The sequence below is a fragment of the Miniopterus schreibersii genome, assembly GCF_964146895.1.
Source record: "Miniopterus schreibersii genome assembly, chromosome: 19".
Lineage (NCBI taxonomy): Eukaryota > Metazoa > Chordata > Mammalia > Chiroptera > Miniopteridae > Miniopterus > Miniopterus schreibersii.
Window position 1 is genome coordinate 34,595,030 of NC_138119.1, and position 15,283 is coordinate 34,610,312.

General features: G+C 43.9%; 1 protein-coding gene across 2 annotated transcripts; it reads left to right on the forward strand.

Moving 5' to 3' along the window:
- The first annotated feature begins 3,047 nt into the window (after nucleotides 1–3,047).
- Nucleotides 3,048–13,723, forward strand: LOC308549196 (Fc receptor-like protein 2). 2 transcript variants are annotated; one of them, XM_081121597.1, is made up of 8 exons: nucleotides 3,052–3,174; nucleotides 4,172–4,192; nucleotides 6,648–6,914; nucleotides 7,146–7,427; nucleotides 8,285–8,572; nucleotides 8,982–9,260; nucleotides 12,448–12,768; nucleotides 13,554–13,723. In XM_081121597.1, exons 1-8 carry the CDS (start codon nucleotides 3,144–3,146, stop codon nucleotides 13,565–13,567), a joined length of 1,503 nt encoding a protein of 500 aa, XP_080977723.1. In that variant the 5' UTR covers nucleotides 3,052–3,143; the 3' UTR covers nucleotides 13,568–13,723. The 2 variants fall into 2 exon arrangements, with proteins under 2 accessions (XP_080977724.1, XP_080977723.1); XM_081121598.1 differs by lacking the exon at nucleotides 8,285–8,572 and having other exon boundaries at nucleotides 3,048–3,174.
- Nucleotides 13,724–15,283: the final 1,560 nt, after the last annotated feature.

Consider the following 15,283-nt stretch of genomic DNA (forward strand, 5'->3'; position numbering starts at 1 on the left):
ATTTCATTTATCTCTTTGGAGATTTCTCCTGTTATTTCATTTGGGGCATGTTTGTTTGTCTCCTCATTTTGGCTTCCTCTGTGTTTTTGTTTCTATGTGTTAGGTAGATCTGCTATATTTCCCAATCTTGGTAGGATGGCCTTATGTACTGGGTGTCCTGTAGTACCCTGTGGTACAGTCTCCTTGATAACCTGAATTAGGTTCTCCAGGAATGTCCCTCATGTGTGTTGTCTGAGTCCTTCTGTTGTAATCAAGTTTTTATTTTTATTGGCCCATTTGTACATGGATTCAGCCCTCAGGCTGTCTGACTCTGATGATCTACCCAGACCACAGTGAACAAGCTGCTGTGCAGGTGCTGACCACAAAAAGCATAATTTTCCTCAGTAGGGTCTGATGCCTACTGAGATCTCCCTTTGGACATGCAGCTTGTGAAGCTAATTGGTTTCTGCTCTTATGTTGTCTGAAGTTGGCCACTGGGTGCTTTTGTTCTGGGGCCTCTTGAAACAGACTCTGATGCAGGTCAATGTCAGATGCTCCCTGTGACTAGCCCTGGGCAATATGTCTGGAGCCACAAAGTGATCCACAATTTGTGGCTGCCTTTGCTGAGCCTGGGTGTGCATGCGAAGGACCAAGCTTCATACCAAGGCCAGCTTCCACCAACACCAAGCCCAGGGGCAGGTCAGAAAAAGGCCAAGTCACCTCAAGATCGGCCTCTGCTTGCCTCTGCCTGCCAACTGACTACTAGGCTCAGTCACTCAAACAGCCTCTGATGGTACTCTAGTTGCATGAGGTAGATTCTCATTAGTCACTAGGTAGGAGCGAATGGTGTTCACCAGATTGATACAGGTTTAATGTCATTGCCAGTGCTGGGTCTCAGACCACTCAGCAAAAGTCCCAGTGTATACCAAGTCTATCTGCCACTTGATGGGTGTCTGCAGACCTTTGTGGTGAGGCAGGGTCTCAGGGAGTCATTGGGGTGTGGCCAGCAGAGTTTATCAGGCCCAAACCAAGATTTGGCAGTGTGAAGGGGAAACTTTGTACCAGTCAGGCATGCAAGAAAAAAATGGCCCCCATCCTAGAGCCACACAATTCAGTCTGTCCTAGATTCTGCCAGGAGCCAGAGCTCAGCAGGGCAAGGCTGCCAGGAGTTGGGTGGGTGAAGCTAGTGGCTCTCCCATGAGGGAAATATATTGGTCAGGCTTGGAGGAAGTTGGGAGGAATGACCTCTACCCCAGAGCCACTCAACTCAGTTTATCCAGATTCTGCACAGACCTCCTGGGGAACTTGGGCTTGGTAGGGTAGGACCACAAGTAGTTGAGAAGGTGGGGACTCCAGGAGCCCAGAAGGTGCAGCTTGCAAGTCTCCTGTGATTGGGAGGTGCCAGTCAGGTTCACAAGAAGGTTGAGGGAATGGTCCCCACTCCAAAGCCACCCAACTCAGTCATTGACATCCCCTGAGACTGCCTGAACCTCTGCACCCAAAGCCAGGTAGCTAACTCCTCAGCTGGGTGTTAGCTCTGCAAGGTGGGGTGACAGGGAGTCCAGAGTGTGGGGCTATTGTATTCTCCCAGGCTGATGCCATAAGGAGGAGAGTGCTTCACCCCAAAAACATGGCATCGGTGGTGTGGGAATTAGTACAGGGATCTTGGTGGCAGGCTCTTCAGCTCTCTCCCCAGAGCCACAAACCCCCGTGTTTCCTCATCCAACTCTAGTTCACTCTCCGTTCCTTTTGCCAGTACCCACAGTGAGTGGCTGTGCAGGAGATTTTGTATGTTGGCCCCTTAAGGGCACCTGTGTTTCTAAGAGTCTCATCTCTCCCTGGCTGACAGAATCCCCACTGATTTTCACAGCCAGATGTTATGTGGGCACCTCTTGCCTGCTCTAGTACTTTGGGCTGGGAAGCTCAGTGTGGGGCTGAGACCCCACACTCCTCAAGTGGAACCTTTGCAGCTGAGCTATCCCTCCAGAATCTCAGCCACCACCAGTGGGATGGGTCCAGCTCTTTTCCCATCTCTGCCCTTCCTATCAGTCTCCATGTGGCTTATTCTCTAAATCCTTGGTTATATGACTTCTGTTCAGCTAGTCTTCAGTTGATTATTTAGGTTGATTGTTCTACATTTAGTTGTAATTCCAGTGTGGCTGGGAGGAGGTAAGTGTGAGTTCCACCTACTCCACCTTGACCTTGGATTCCCCCCTCACTGGGCTTTCTAATCCTTTCTCCCCTTCCTTCCTCAGCACTGGGGTCCCTAACAGCTTCCCAGTGGCTGGTGGGTGGCTAATTATCTTTAGTTTGTTACTTCTTTTAACCACTAGGGTGAATTCTATTTCCACCTGATGTGAGGGCTCTCTTCCTAAATTTATTCTTAAACTTTGAAGTATTAGAAGACATGTCTTACCTGTCATGTGTGTGTTAAGGTCCTGCACACCACTGAAAAGTGGTTTGGAGCTAATGCCTCAAAGCTGACATCACAGATTATTTTTATTACTTCTTCCATTCTGCATGTATCTGTCTAGAACATCTTATGGGCAGGAATCACTTGGGTGCAGGAGAATTTGCATCCTCCTGAGCCCCTGGACCACACATAATGCTGTCTAATATAATCCTACTCCCACCATCATTTCTAACAAATTTGGGTTTGTCTCCTCATGTGATCTGGGTGGATTTCCACAGAGCAGCATCCATGCAGTGTTGGCATGGTGTCACAATATTAGGAATTGCAGAACAAAGCATTTATCCCAAGTGGTAAAGGGGATTTCCCTGTGAAAGAGAACAGCAAGTGATTTTAGCAGTTCCAGAACTCAATCAATGTTTTCTGCAAAGTCAAAACAAGTAAGAAAGTTTCTCTGAAAGGACCTTACCTATAGGATAAAGACACCTTACATTTTCAGGGGCATTTCTGACCAATACGCACATATCTGAACAATTCTATGAAAAACATTTACTTTCTCAGCATCTGTGAGACTGGGGGTGGGGAGAATGCTGATTGGCAAACACAGCTTTTCTACTTCCTGGTTTCTATTCCTATAAAATCGCTGATGAACCACAGTGCCCAAACCCAGCTTCACATTCTGTGGGGACAGACTCTGCTCCAGGACCTGGGCTGCACCTGACTGTCACTGGGACAACTTCTCACCTCCAACCTCATGCTGCTGTGGCTACTGCTTCTGGTCCTCGGTAGGTAGAATGCTAGAGCAAGACTTGGGTGGAAGCAGAGCAGAACCTCCTGTGCTTGGGCATTTCAGAACTTCTTTTAGAGCACAGGTCTCTCAGCTGGGATGAGTAGGAATGGACTTCAGCTTCTAACTCAGGACCAACAAGTATTATGCAAGTGGCTACTGAGCAGAGCAAGGTTCCCAGGAAAACCAAAAGACTATGAATCTCTTTTCCAAATACTGATGCCTCTTTCCTTGGTTTAACATTTATTAATGCTTTGATCTCTGGGAAAATCATGGAAACTCTTTAAAGGATATCAAAGAAATTTTCTGTTAGGGTAAACTCTATTTCCAGCCCATTTAAATGTTACACTGCTTCAACTCCACTTACACTCCAAGATACCTTATTTTTATCTGAACTCTTACTTTCCTAGACTTAAATTTTAGAGAGGCTTTCAAGTCCTGCTAATTGTGGCTTTTGCTGATAAATATGACTCTAGTCTATGGATGCAAACATGGTACTAGACCTAGAATAGGGAAAGAGGGAGAAACAGTGTTCATGATGCATGAGAGGACAGCTCCACTGTCTTCCCGGCCTTTCTTGGCTTCTGTGTTGCCTTGAGGCAGGCAATATGTCTCAAACAAAATAATCCATCTTTAAAAGTTTAAAAAGATAAGGTGGGAGAGGAATAAATAAATCTGAGAACTTGCCTACAAAATAGCCAATATAGAGGATGAACTATGTTTATAAATTGTTCTGGCCTCACAAAATGAACACTGGGTTCCACGGGAGTGTTGTTGTGAGTGATGGGAGGAGAAGGGGGAAATGAAGGGAAAGAGTAATAAAGGGAATGAGGGAGGAAGGATAGGAGGGAATAAAAAGTCGGGGTAGAGGGGAGAAGATATAGAAGAAAAGAAGGGTAAAGAGAATTGTTGGGAAAGTACTTCGGAGTCACAACTTTTTCTCAAAGTGTGAAATCCTGGTCCAGTGCTAATCTCTCTGACTCTCTCCCTCACAGGCCCTGTCGGCATCTGGTCAGGTGAGTTCTTTCCTCTGCTCTTTTAGGTCTCCGGGGACCAAACATACTCTCCCAGGCAAGGGAGCTACTGCCTGGCCCAGCCTCTTAGCTGAGGGCTGCAGGGATCAGGTGCAGAACTGGGGTGGAAGAGTGAGGGGCAGGGCCTCACCCCGTGCTTGCCATGGTATAAATGCTCCAACGTCACATGCTTCTCTGCTTTGCTCCCTGCCTGCTTGATGTACAGAAGGCCCTACACTGACCCTCTCAAGGCAATAAGTCATTTTCTTTTTACTATTAAGCCCGGGGACAGGAAATAAGTTAACTGTGAAGGGAAAGCAAACCATGCAGTGTACTCTTGGGAACATACTCTCCTGGTTCTGGCCAAAGAAAGTCAAAAGCTCCCACCAGGAGCAATGGAGGCGGTGATGGAAAACATATTTCCTATAAGAGAGAGGTAGGCAGAGGAACAAAGAGATGCTCTGCATTAAACAAGAGTATCCCGCGACATTTCACTGGGATTGCAAATACCCCTGCATAGCTTATTTTTCTTTCTTCTTATTATTCTTATTAAAGTCATAATGTAATAAAATAAAGAGGAAAACTTGGTTTTATATTACAATGGAAAGTTACATTTTCTTCTTTAATCATTTATTTGAGAAAGTATTTATCCTATCACAGGGAGGAGACGTAATACTTACATATCCGTTACTCTTAGATCTGACTATATAAATTGCATTCTATCTGATGTAATTTTAAGCAAGTATGTTATTAATACATTATAGGGTCTCAGGATCAGCCTCATAGAATTCAGTAAACTTCCTGAATTATGGCAAAATGTGTGTATATGTACATTTGTGCCTTCCTCTAGGGAACAGGTAAAATGTCAAAGTTAAAGGCCATTTACCAAAATGTTGTACAATCAAATTTGTGTTCCAGGCTCAGTATAATCAGGAGTCATCATTTCTTATCTGTCTCTAGCCCTGTCATTATTACCAAATTGGCCACATGAATCTTCTCAAATATTTATTTAATCAAATTGATTTTATCTCCACACTCTTCATTGAAAACCTTGCTCAGTATCAATCCAGAGAGAGAACATTTGGGCCTTCATGAGGGCTTAAGACCTCTCTCTTTAACAATCCTTACAGCCCCCACCATTCGCTCAATCCTCCGACTTTCAAAGTGGCTAAAAGGTATAGAACAGCTGTCTCAAAACTTATTTGATCACTTTGCTCTATCAAGAACAAAATTTTTAGCCTGTACTTCCAACATATTATATCGATTCTTATACTGAAATATTTTTAAATATATACAAAAGCAAAACATTGAAAAGATGAGCAATGTTTGGTATACTACAGAAGTCCTAAGGTTTTCTCTCCACCTCCTGTGGACTCCACTTGGGAGACTGGGTCTAACTGTCACAAGAAAATGGTCTCTGTTCTGAGACAAGGCCCTGAGTGGGCTCTTCTTCTCTCTACTGTAAACTCCTGGCTAGAGGAGTGAACTGGGCAGACAGCCTAAACAAACACTCTCATGCCTTGTCTCCTTCTCCATTTGGTTCCTCCATGTCTGACACTGACTTTCTTTGCACTAAAGGGGTATGACCTAAGGTTCAGGCCTGGGAGTAGGTTTTTTATTAGAACACTTTCCCTGAAATTTAGCCCAGTGTATTACAATTCCAAATTGATACTCGAACCTGCATCTCTAGCTCAGTTACCATCTAAATTTCCCCTCAAACACCCCGGGTGCAGGGCCGGGTCACACAGCAGTACGATGGCTGGCTCTTCTTACCACCGCAGAACTTTTAAAGAACAGGTTACCAGCTCCTCTCCATCCTCCAGTGTTTTTTTCCCTGCTGGGCCAGATCCAACACACCAAGCTGCTCATCAGCTTTCTGATGACCACTATCTTACAAGGGGAGGCAATGACCTAAACAAGCAGATTCCCAGAAGCCTCTGAAGAAAAGCCTTCTAGTAGAACATTCTAAATATTTAACTGTAGATCCCTGGGCTGATGTCTCAGTGGCCCAGATTGTTTCATCTAGGGAGAACGACAAAGGGAAGGTCTTTGAATTGTACTGCTGGGCTGAGTCTCTAAGGAATGAGAGATGCAGAGAAAGTCAATCATGGACATCACAGGGGCATGAGGGAAACTTGAATGGATATAAGGAGATGTAAGTGGAATTGTTTTAAATCTATATTTAGTCCAGAAAATTGTTGGGACCTGAAAAAATGAATCAAAACATTTGTAACAGAGACAAACCAATAGAATGTGTAGAAGACAAAAGATGTCACTAAGTGAAATAGAGTTCACCTTTGTTGAGCAGAGAAGCCAGAAGGCCAGTAGCTTCCAAGGAATCTGTGGCTGACCAGCTTCTTCTGTTTGTGTATGTACTATCTTTCCCCTTATGAACAGATGTGAGAGTGCTGGCACAGGGTGGGCAGCATTGATACAAGTATTTTTGGATCTTTTGCAGACTGGCTAACCATCGATATCCCACGCTATGCCTATGAAGGAGACCGGGTGGTTGTGAGGTGCTCTGGAAAAAAAAATGATAAAATAGTTAACCTGATATACTACAAGGATAGATCTCGGATAGCCACTTACTCTAACAGCACAAGCCATATCATTTCAAATGCAAAACCCAGTGACAGTGGCATCTATTATTGTAAGGCAAGTAAGAATTTGTTTTCAGTTAAAGACGAGTTGAAAGAAACAAGTCCTGCACAGCTCACTGTCCAAGGTGAGGCTCTCACTATTCAAACGGAAAAGACTGGGGAAAAGTGGGGCCTATGTGGGAGGACCAGGGTAAAGGGCAGAGGAGACCACCCAGGGTGGCAGAAATTTGGGGTGGCTGTCTGTCTTTGAGTCTGGGGCTGTGTGTCCTGCTCATTGGGGCTGAGAAGACAAGCACTTCTCAACAGAAACTCCATACCTCACTGACTGGGGCTCTCTGTTTAATTCTTCCCTGCAGAGCTGTTTCCAGCACCTAGTCTGACAGTCACACCCTCGCTGCCCACTGAGGGGAACTCAGTGACCCTGTCTTGTGATACCCGACTCCCTTCAGATAGGTCGAAGACCCAGCTTCGGTATTCCTTCTTCAGGGATGGTCAAATCCTAAGGTCAGACTGGAACTCATCAGAGCTTTTCATCTCAGCATTATGGAAAGAAGACTCGAAATATTACTGGTGTGAGGCAATGACAGCAAGTCGCAGTGTCTCCAAGCGGAGTCGTCGATCCTTTGTACAGGTGCAGGGTGAGTACCAGTGGCTGGGCTGCTTGACAAGCTGCTGTGCTTAGCTCTAGAAGGACCCCTCTCAGACTCAGAAATACCTGAAGAAGAAAAGACTAATAGAAATTTACCAAGTGCAAGGCATTGCTCAGAGCAGTTTTATATTTAGTGCTCCCAGAAACCCTGTGAAGTACTGAAGTGTGAATAATATCTGTAAAGTACGCACTATTATTATCCCCATTTTACGCTCGAGGAAACTGAAAGCACAGAGCTGTTAAGTGACCTGCCCGAGGTAACCCAGCAGGAACGCAGCACAGTTGGAATTTGAACCTGGGCACTCTGGTGCCAGGATATACCCTTTTATCCACCTTGGTACACTTCCTATCTCAACCATGCCCGTGGAGAGTGGTATCATAAAAGCTACCGATTGTTGAATATCTGCAGTGCAGGAGCTGCTTTATATATGTATATAGTTCTATCTTTATGAAAACTCTGTGAAGTTGGTATGATTATCCATACTTTATTGTTAAGAAAACTGAGGATCAGAGAGATGAACTGACCTACCAAGATCATGGGCAGAGCTGGGTGAGGACTCCACAGCCTGTGCTTTGCCCAAGTGCATCAGGAGATCAGAAGGGAGCAAGATCACTTGGGGCTGTGGTCATTACAGAAGACTCATAAGTGTGTAGAAAGTGAGAGGTGAATTTTTAGAACATTAAGTTGCAGGGTGCTTTTGCTTAATGGCCCTCAGCATGCTCCTTCCCCACTAAAAACACTCCTCTGCATAAACACTGCTTCCAGTAATTCCACCAGCCATAAAGCTCAGCAGGTGGTGCTGGCCTGCACACCAGGCCCTCGCTTGTCATCTTGTGGTCACACAGGAATCCCTGCGTCTGGAGTGCTCCTGGAGACCCAGCCCCCAGGGGGGCAGGCATTTGAAGGAAAGGTGCTGGTGTTGGTCTGCTCTGTGGCTGCAGGCACAGGGGAAATCACATTCTCCTGGCACAGAGAGGACACGGGGGACAGTCTGGGAAGAAAAAGTCAGCGCTCCCAGAGATCAGAGCTGGAGATCCTTGTTGTCGGGGAGAGCCACGCTGGGGGATACTACTGCACAGCTGAAAATAACCATGGCCTCATCCAGAGTGAGGCAGTGAACGTCACTGTGAAAAGTAGGTAGCGCCCCTAGTTAGCCAGCCATTTCCAGCTGGAGCCAGGCTCCTCGTGTTGCAGGAAGGATGACCCAAGAGTGGCAAGGAGCGGGCCACGCAGAGGCTGTGAACGCGGCAGGTTGTCGCTGCGGTGCCGGTGGGGCGGGGGCGGCCCCGTGAGCGGAGGAGCTAAGGCAGGAGGGCGGGGGGCAAGGCCGCTCTCATGGCCTGGCCGAGGCCTTTCCGGGCTGCTCACCAGAGGCCGTCAAAGCTCTTCTGGAACCGTCTCTGCGGCATTGCACTGGGGGGGGTGACAGCGGGGAGGCTCCATGGGCTGGAGAGGACGCGGGGCGCGGGGCTGGGGGCAGCGGGGGCTGCAAGTCTGCACCCGCAGAGGGAGCCCGCTGATGGACTCCACTGCTTCTGTCAGTTGCAGTGTCACACCCGGTCCTCACCATCAGTGCTCCCGGCGCCCAGGCCTTTATTGGGGACATGGTGGGGCTTCATTGTGAAGACAAGAGCGCATCTCCCCCTGTTCTGTACTCACTTTATCATGAAAATGTGCTCCTGGGAAACATCTCAGTGCCTCATGGAGGAGGTGCGTCCTTCAACCTCTCTCTGACTGCGAAGCATTCTGGGAACTACTCCTGTGAAGCCAACAATGGTCTGGTGCCCCAACGCAGTGAGGTGGTGGCACTCAACGTCACAGGTAGGACATGTCCAATGTCCTCTTGCAGAGGACCAGCGGCAATTATGTCAAGCCATGGCCTGCGTGTCCTGGAATTTCCCTACCCTCGGGGAGCCGGTGTTCAGCTAGAGTCCATCTGCTCTCCTAGGCTTTCTTTGCTGTTGGTCCCAACAGCAGCACCACTGGCCCATCACTCCCCTCCCCGTTTCCCTCTTACTCTACATCATCAGCTATGTGTGAAATAGATACTATTTGTAGGGCACTTCCCTGGGGCAAGTCAGCACTGAAAGTGAGGTAGGGGAGGCACGGGTGTGTCCCTGAGGGACAGGGAGATGCCACTGAGGAAAACAGGGCAAGGTCCTTGCACACTCAGAGCTCACAGTGGGAGAGGAAGTGCAACTAGGCTTCGTAAATACTTAAGGAAAAAGTAGAAAGACCAGGAACAAACCAAATTCTGGAGATCAAAACTTTACTAGGATTGTCTCATTTAATCTCCATAACAGCTCTCATTTTACTAATAAATAAAATTCAGACTAAGTCACTTTCTGAGGTCGCACAGCTAGCAGGTCACACGCAAAAATGGAACTTTAGGCCAGGGCTGCCGGAGTCAAGGAACTTTGCTCTTTGCTACTATTTTAATATATCATGGTAGTTATAAGATTTTCCTTAAATTTATTACTGTGAAGTTACAGGGAATGATAATTGAATTCCTTCTGTAAACTCTTCTCAGTCATCATGTCATCATAGGTAGTAGGACGTACAACTCGCTAAGATTTTCCTTCAAAATGTTGCATCATTATTTATGTGTTTCCTCCTTGAGCTATACTCAGCTAGTTTTGGTTTCAAGGATAGGTTAGCCTCATAGGGATGATTTCAGAAGCTTCCATGTTTCCTGTGCTTTGCAGCAGTTTAAAACAATATTTTTCAAAGGAATATGTAAGTTTTACTGGAGATGTCATTTTTCAATAAGAACCACTTCTTGCACTGTTTTACATATATACTGGCAAAATCGCTGATCAAATAAACTTCCATGAGCACAATAAAGAAAAAAAGAAAAAGAAAAAAAAGAAAAAGAAAAATATTTGAATTGTCTACTAGTTAACAGTATTTGGAACTAGGCCAAACAACTTTCTGAGCCTGATACATTTTTTGCCTCCATTATCAAATTTTTTTTTTCTTAGTCTTTTCAAATTTTCTACCTTATTAAAAAATAATTTGGATGCTTTTGCTAAAAACTTAGGGCATTTTGCCCGGCCGGGCGTGGCTCAGCGGTTGAGCGTTGACCTAGGATCCAGGCGATCGGGGTTCGATTCCCGGTCAGCCCGGGTTGCGGGCTCGATCAATGACTCTCTCATCATTGATGTTTCTCTCTCTCTCTCTCTCCCTCTCCTTTCCTCTCTCTGAAATCAATAAAGATATATTAAAAAATAAATAAATAAAAGCTTTTAAAAAAAAAAAACCAAAAAACTTGGGGCATTTTATCTAGATTTTCAAATTTATCATATAATATCGACCATAGTATTATGATCTAATTTTAAATAGCTTTCATATTTGTGATTATACTCTCTTCACATTTCTAATTTGTATGATCTCTTAGAATTTATTAATAAGATTTGCCAGAGGTCTGTCTATTTCATTGCCTTTTTTAAACAGCCAGGGTTAGTTTCAGTATTAAAGTCTATTTGGTTTTTGGTTTCCTGATTCATTTATTTTTCTTTTATGTTCACTAAAACTTTCCTCCTTTTGTTTTAAATTTATTTTATGTTGTTCTTTCTTTAATTTCTTAAGCACATATAAAATTTTCATTTTTATTTGTTTTCTAGTAAATGCATTTAAAACTAAGTACCACTTTTAATTCATTCTATAAGTTTTGATGTACAGTATAATATTTTCATTTGTTTTATTTCTAAAGTGTTTGTAAAATGCCTTTTAACTTCTTTTATAACTTAAGACTTACAATTTCTTACAGATTTTATTTTTATTCTTTATTTTATTAATTTATTATAGATTTTTCATTTTACTTGTGGTTAAACTTTATCAAAGGATATGGCCTGCATAATTTTTACTACTGGAAACTTACTGAAAATTTATTTATGACCTAATACACAGTCAACATTTTTATAAATGCTACACATGTACTTTGAGAAGAATGTGACTTTTCTGCTTAAGATATACCAAGCTCGGTATTTATTTTTCTATTAAAATAAGGTAGATGTTTGATTTATTATGTCTCTACAAAGCCTTACATTTGTTTGATCTTTTCGATTGATTTTTTTTGAGAATCATATTTGTATTACTACCTATAATTATTCTAAGTTTACAGTTTTGCAGGGGTTTTGCCATGAACTTTGTAATTGACTGTGTAAGACAGATCATTTTGGTCACAAATGACAGAAATTCAATACACACTGGCTTGGGTCAAAATATAAGTGCAATTGGTAAGAAGGGTCAGAAATGGACATGGCTTAGTGTGTAACTGGGTCCAAGGGTTCTGTCTCTGCTCCCCTTTTCACTCTGAATTTCTCCATTAGCTTAATTCTCAGGCTGACCACTGAAGACAGCTCTAGGCTTACACCTCTCCTTGGTGCTAGAAATCCTAGAGAAAAGTCTTTAAAAAAATGATTCCATCTTAAAACAAACACACCAGGTAGAGATTAGAGATGAACAAACCTGTGTAATGTGTTCACCCTCTACCCTCTCTCTCTGCAAAGAAAACGAACTTGTGACTGGTGAAGTCACCTCTACCCTCTCTCTCTGCAAAGAAAACGAACTTGTGACTGGTGAAGTCACCCACAGGGTCAGTGCAGTTTTCAAGGGAAAATGAGGAACTCAGTTGACCTAAGGTCTCTCCCTATTCTGGGTCTCAGCCTCCAACTCTAGGAAAGAACTAGTTCTATACTTCTGCTTTCCCAAGATCTTTTTGAGCTCATGAGAATCAAACCATAAATCTGTCTGTCCCCACATTCCTTTATTATCAGAAAGCAAAGGCTCCTTCCCCAGGTGTCTTTGAGTGGGGGACTTTGGTGGGATTGGGTGATTCTAAGATGATAATGGAGTGGGATGGAGCCAAAACTTTGTGATTCCCTACTTCAGCAAGCCCCTCAACTCCATACCACACACCATAACCACCATCAAACACTCTCTCTTAACCTTGGGATCTACCATAAGAGTACATTTCTGAGTGCTCTCTGGCCCCTTCTGTTTTCAGAATTCCCATTCAAAACCCGCTTGGTGAATGGTCCTCACCGCTGTGAAGGGCGAGTGGAGGTGAAACAGGATGGTCGCTGGGGCACTGTATGCGATGATGGCTGGGGCATGAAGGAGGTGGCCGTGGTGTGCCGGGAGCTGGGCTGTGGAGAAGCCAAGCATACCCCTGCAGGCCTGTTATATCCACCAGTGGCAGAAGAGCACCAACCTGTGTTTATTCAGGTAGCCCTGTGCAATGGGACAGAGGACGCATTGGCTGAATGTGAGCAGACTGAAGCCTTTGACTGTGGGCACGAGGAGGATGCAGGTGCAGTGTGTGAAGGTGGGTGACGGCAGGGCCTGGGGAATGGAAACGGGCCCCAGCTCCGAGGCCCTCCTCAATGCTGCCACCTCCAGTTCACCTGACTCCTCCTCGTTGCCCCTTCCTCCGTCAGCAACACTTGCCATTCGACATTAGAATGTGTCAGGACAACACCACTAGTTCATACTAGGTTAGTCCGTGGTCATAAAGAGCCATACTGTACATTCTGTTGGGAGCCCATACCTGCCATCTCACAGACAAAACATTAATATTTCAATGGCCGTGAGTTGGGGCATAACGCCAGGAAAATAGTTAAGAAACTATAGAATTACACAATTTTAGTGATTTTAATCCAAGTCACACTACACACCAACCTTGAGGGGGGAAAAAACAAAACTAGAGGCATCATGTTACCTGATATCAAACAATACTGCAAGGATATAGGAATCAAAACAGCACGCTACTGGCATAAAAATAGAAACACAGATCAATAAAAAAAATTGAAAGCCCAGAAATAAACTCATGCCTATATGGCCAATTAATCTATAACAAATGAGGCAAGAATATACAATTGGGTAAAGAGAGTCTCTTCAATAAAAAATTTTGGAAAAACTGGACAGATACATGCAAAAAAATAAAACCAGACCACCTTCTTACACCATAAACAAGAATAAACTTAAATAGATTAAAGATTTAAATGTAATACTCAAAACCACAAAACTCCTCAAGGAAAATATATGCAGTAAACTCTCTGACATTGTTCTTTGTAATGTTTTTGTTTAACATATTTTCTTGGTTACCTACAGAGAAGCTCCCATAAGGCTGTCAGCTGATTTCTCATCAGAAGCTCTACAGGCCAGAAGGGAATGGCATGAAGTATTCAAAGTAATGCAAAGCAAGGATCTCACACCAAGACTACTCTATCCAGCAAGGCTATCATTCAAAATAGACGGTGAAATAAAGAGTTTCCCAGACTAAAAAAGGCTAAAGGAGTTTATCACCACCAAACCAGCATTGCAGGAAATGTTAAAAAGACTGCTGTAATAAGTAGAATTAGAGAGAAATAGAAACATAGGCATATAGAAATAAAATGGCAATAGATAACTACCTATCAATAATAACCTTAAACATAAATGGATTAAGTGCTCCAATCAAAAGACATAGGGTAGCTGAATAGATAAGAAAACATGACCCAAATACATGCTGTCTACAAGACACCCACCTCAGAACAAAAGACTCAAAACAACAGACTCACACAGGCTGGGGGGAAAAAAAAAAAATTTCTGGAGGACTGTAAAGGAGAGATCGACATAGTAGGGAACTTTAACACCCCCCTGACTTCACTGGATAGATCTTCCAGACAAAACATCAACAAGGAAACAGTGACTCTAAATTACACACTAGATCAGATAGATTTAATTGACATTTACAGAACATTTCACCCCAAAGCTGCAGAATATGCCTTCTCCTCAATTACACATGGAACATTCTCAAAGATAAATCACATGTTAGGACACAAAACAGGTCTCTACAAGTTCAAGAAGACTGAAATCTATATCAAGCATCTTCTCGGACATTTACACCATGAAATAGTAGGCAGCTATTAAAAAGAAGGATTCCTTACCCTTTGAGACAGCATGGTGGGAACTGGAGAGTATTATGCTAAGTGAAACAAGCTAGTCAGAGAAAGAAAAGTATCACATGATCTTATTCATATGTGGAATCTAATGAACAAAATAAACTGATGAACAGAATAGATCCAGAGACAAAATAAATTTAGAAGCATGGAAGAGACTGATGAATCTCACAGGGAAGGTGGGGGTGGGGGAGTGGGTGGGGAGAGATTAACCTAAGAATTTATATGCATCTATGCATAACCCCTGGACACAGACAGTGCGGTGAAGGCCTGGGGAGGAGGGGTGCAGGGTGGAGGGATCAATGAGGGAAAAAGGGGGACATTTGTAATACCTTCAACAATAAAGGTAAATTAAAACATTTAAAAAATGGTATACAAAATAGAAAATAAAAATCAGTCAAAATTATAATACAAATAACTGTTAATATTCTGATACCTTAAAAAATTATGAATTTATAACTATTTTGAATGATTGCACACTTTTGAGATTACTGCACTGTAAACTACATATCATTTTATACCGCGTTTTGAATTTAAGAACACGACGCCGACAGGCGTTTTCACAGGCACGGAAGCCTCCCCCCTGCCGCGCGTGTCTTTCAGCGGGAACCGCCCTCTGAGAAGGAGGGTCCCGGCTCCAAGGCCCCCGGGAGCCGAGTCCCTGGGCTCTGTTCGGCCGCAGACCCGCGGCAGGGAGGAAGCCGGCCCTACACGCCCCGAAAACTTAGTAACGTTTCAGTCCCAGAAAACATTTGGACTCCGTGACCCAAGGAAGCTGTGAGACAATAAATGTGTGTCAATTTCAGCTGTTAAACAAAACAAAACGCGCCTTTGAAATGTCAGCGTCACGACAGGCTGAGGATGCCCGTTTGTATCTCCCCTTAAATGTGCAAGTTGAAC

Excerpts from the sequence above, each read along its gene's own strand:
- LOC308549196 (XM_081121597.1), top strand. The coding sequence starts at position 3,144 with ATGCTGCTGTGGCTACTGCTTCTGGTCCTCG. Across the intron at positions 4,193-6,647 it reads CCCTGTCGGCATCTGGTCAG|ACTGGCTAACCATCGATATC; the intron begins GTGAGTTCTTTC and ends GATCTTTTGCAG. Across the intron at positions 6,915-7,145 it reads TGCACAGCTCACTGTCCAAG|AGCTGTTTCCAGCACCTAGT; the intron begins GTGAGGCTCTCA and ends TCTTCCCTGCAG.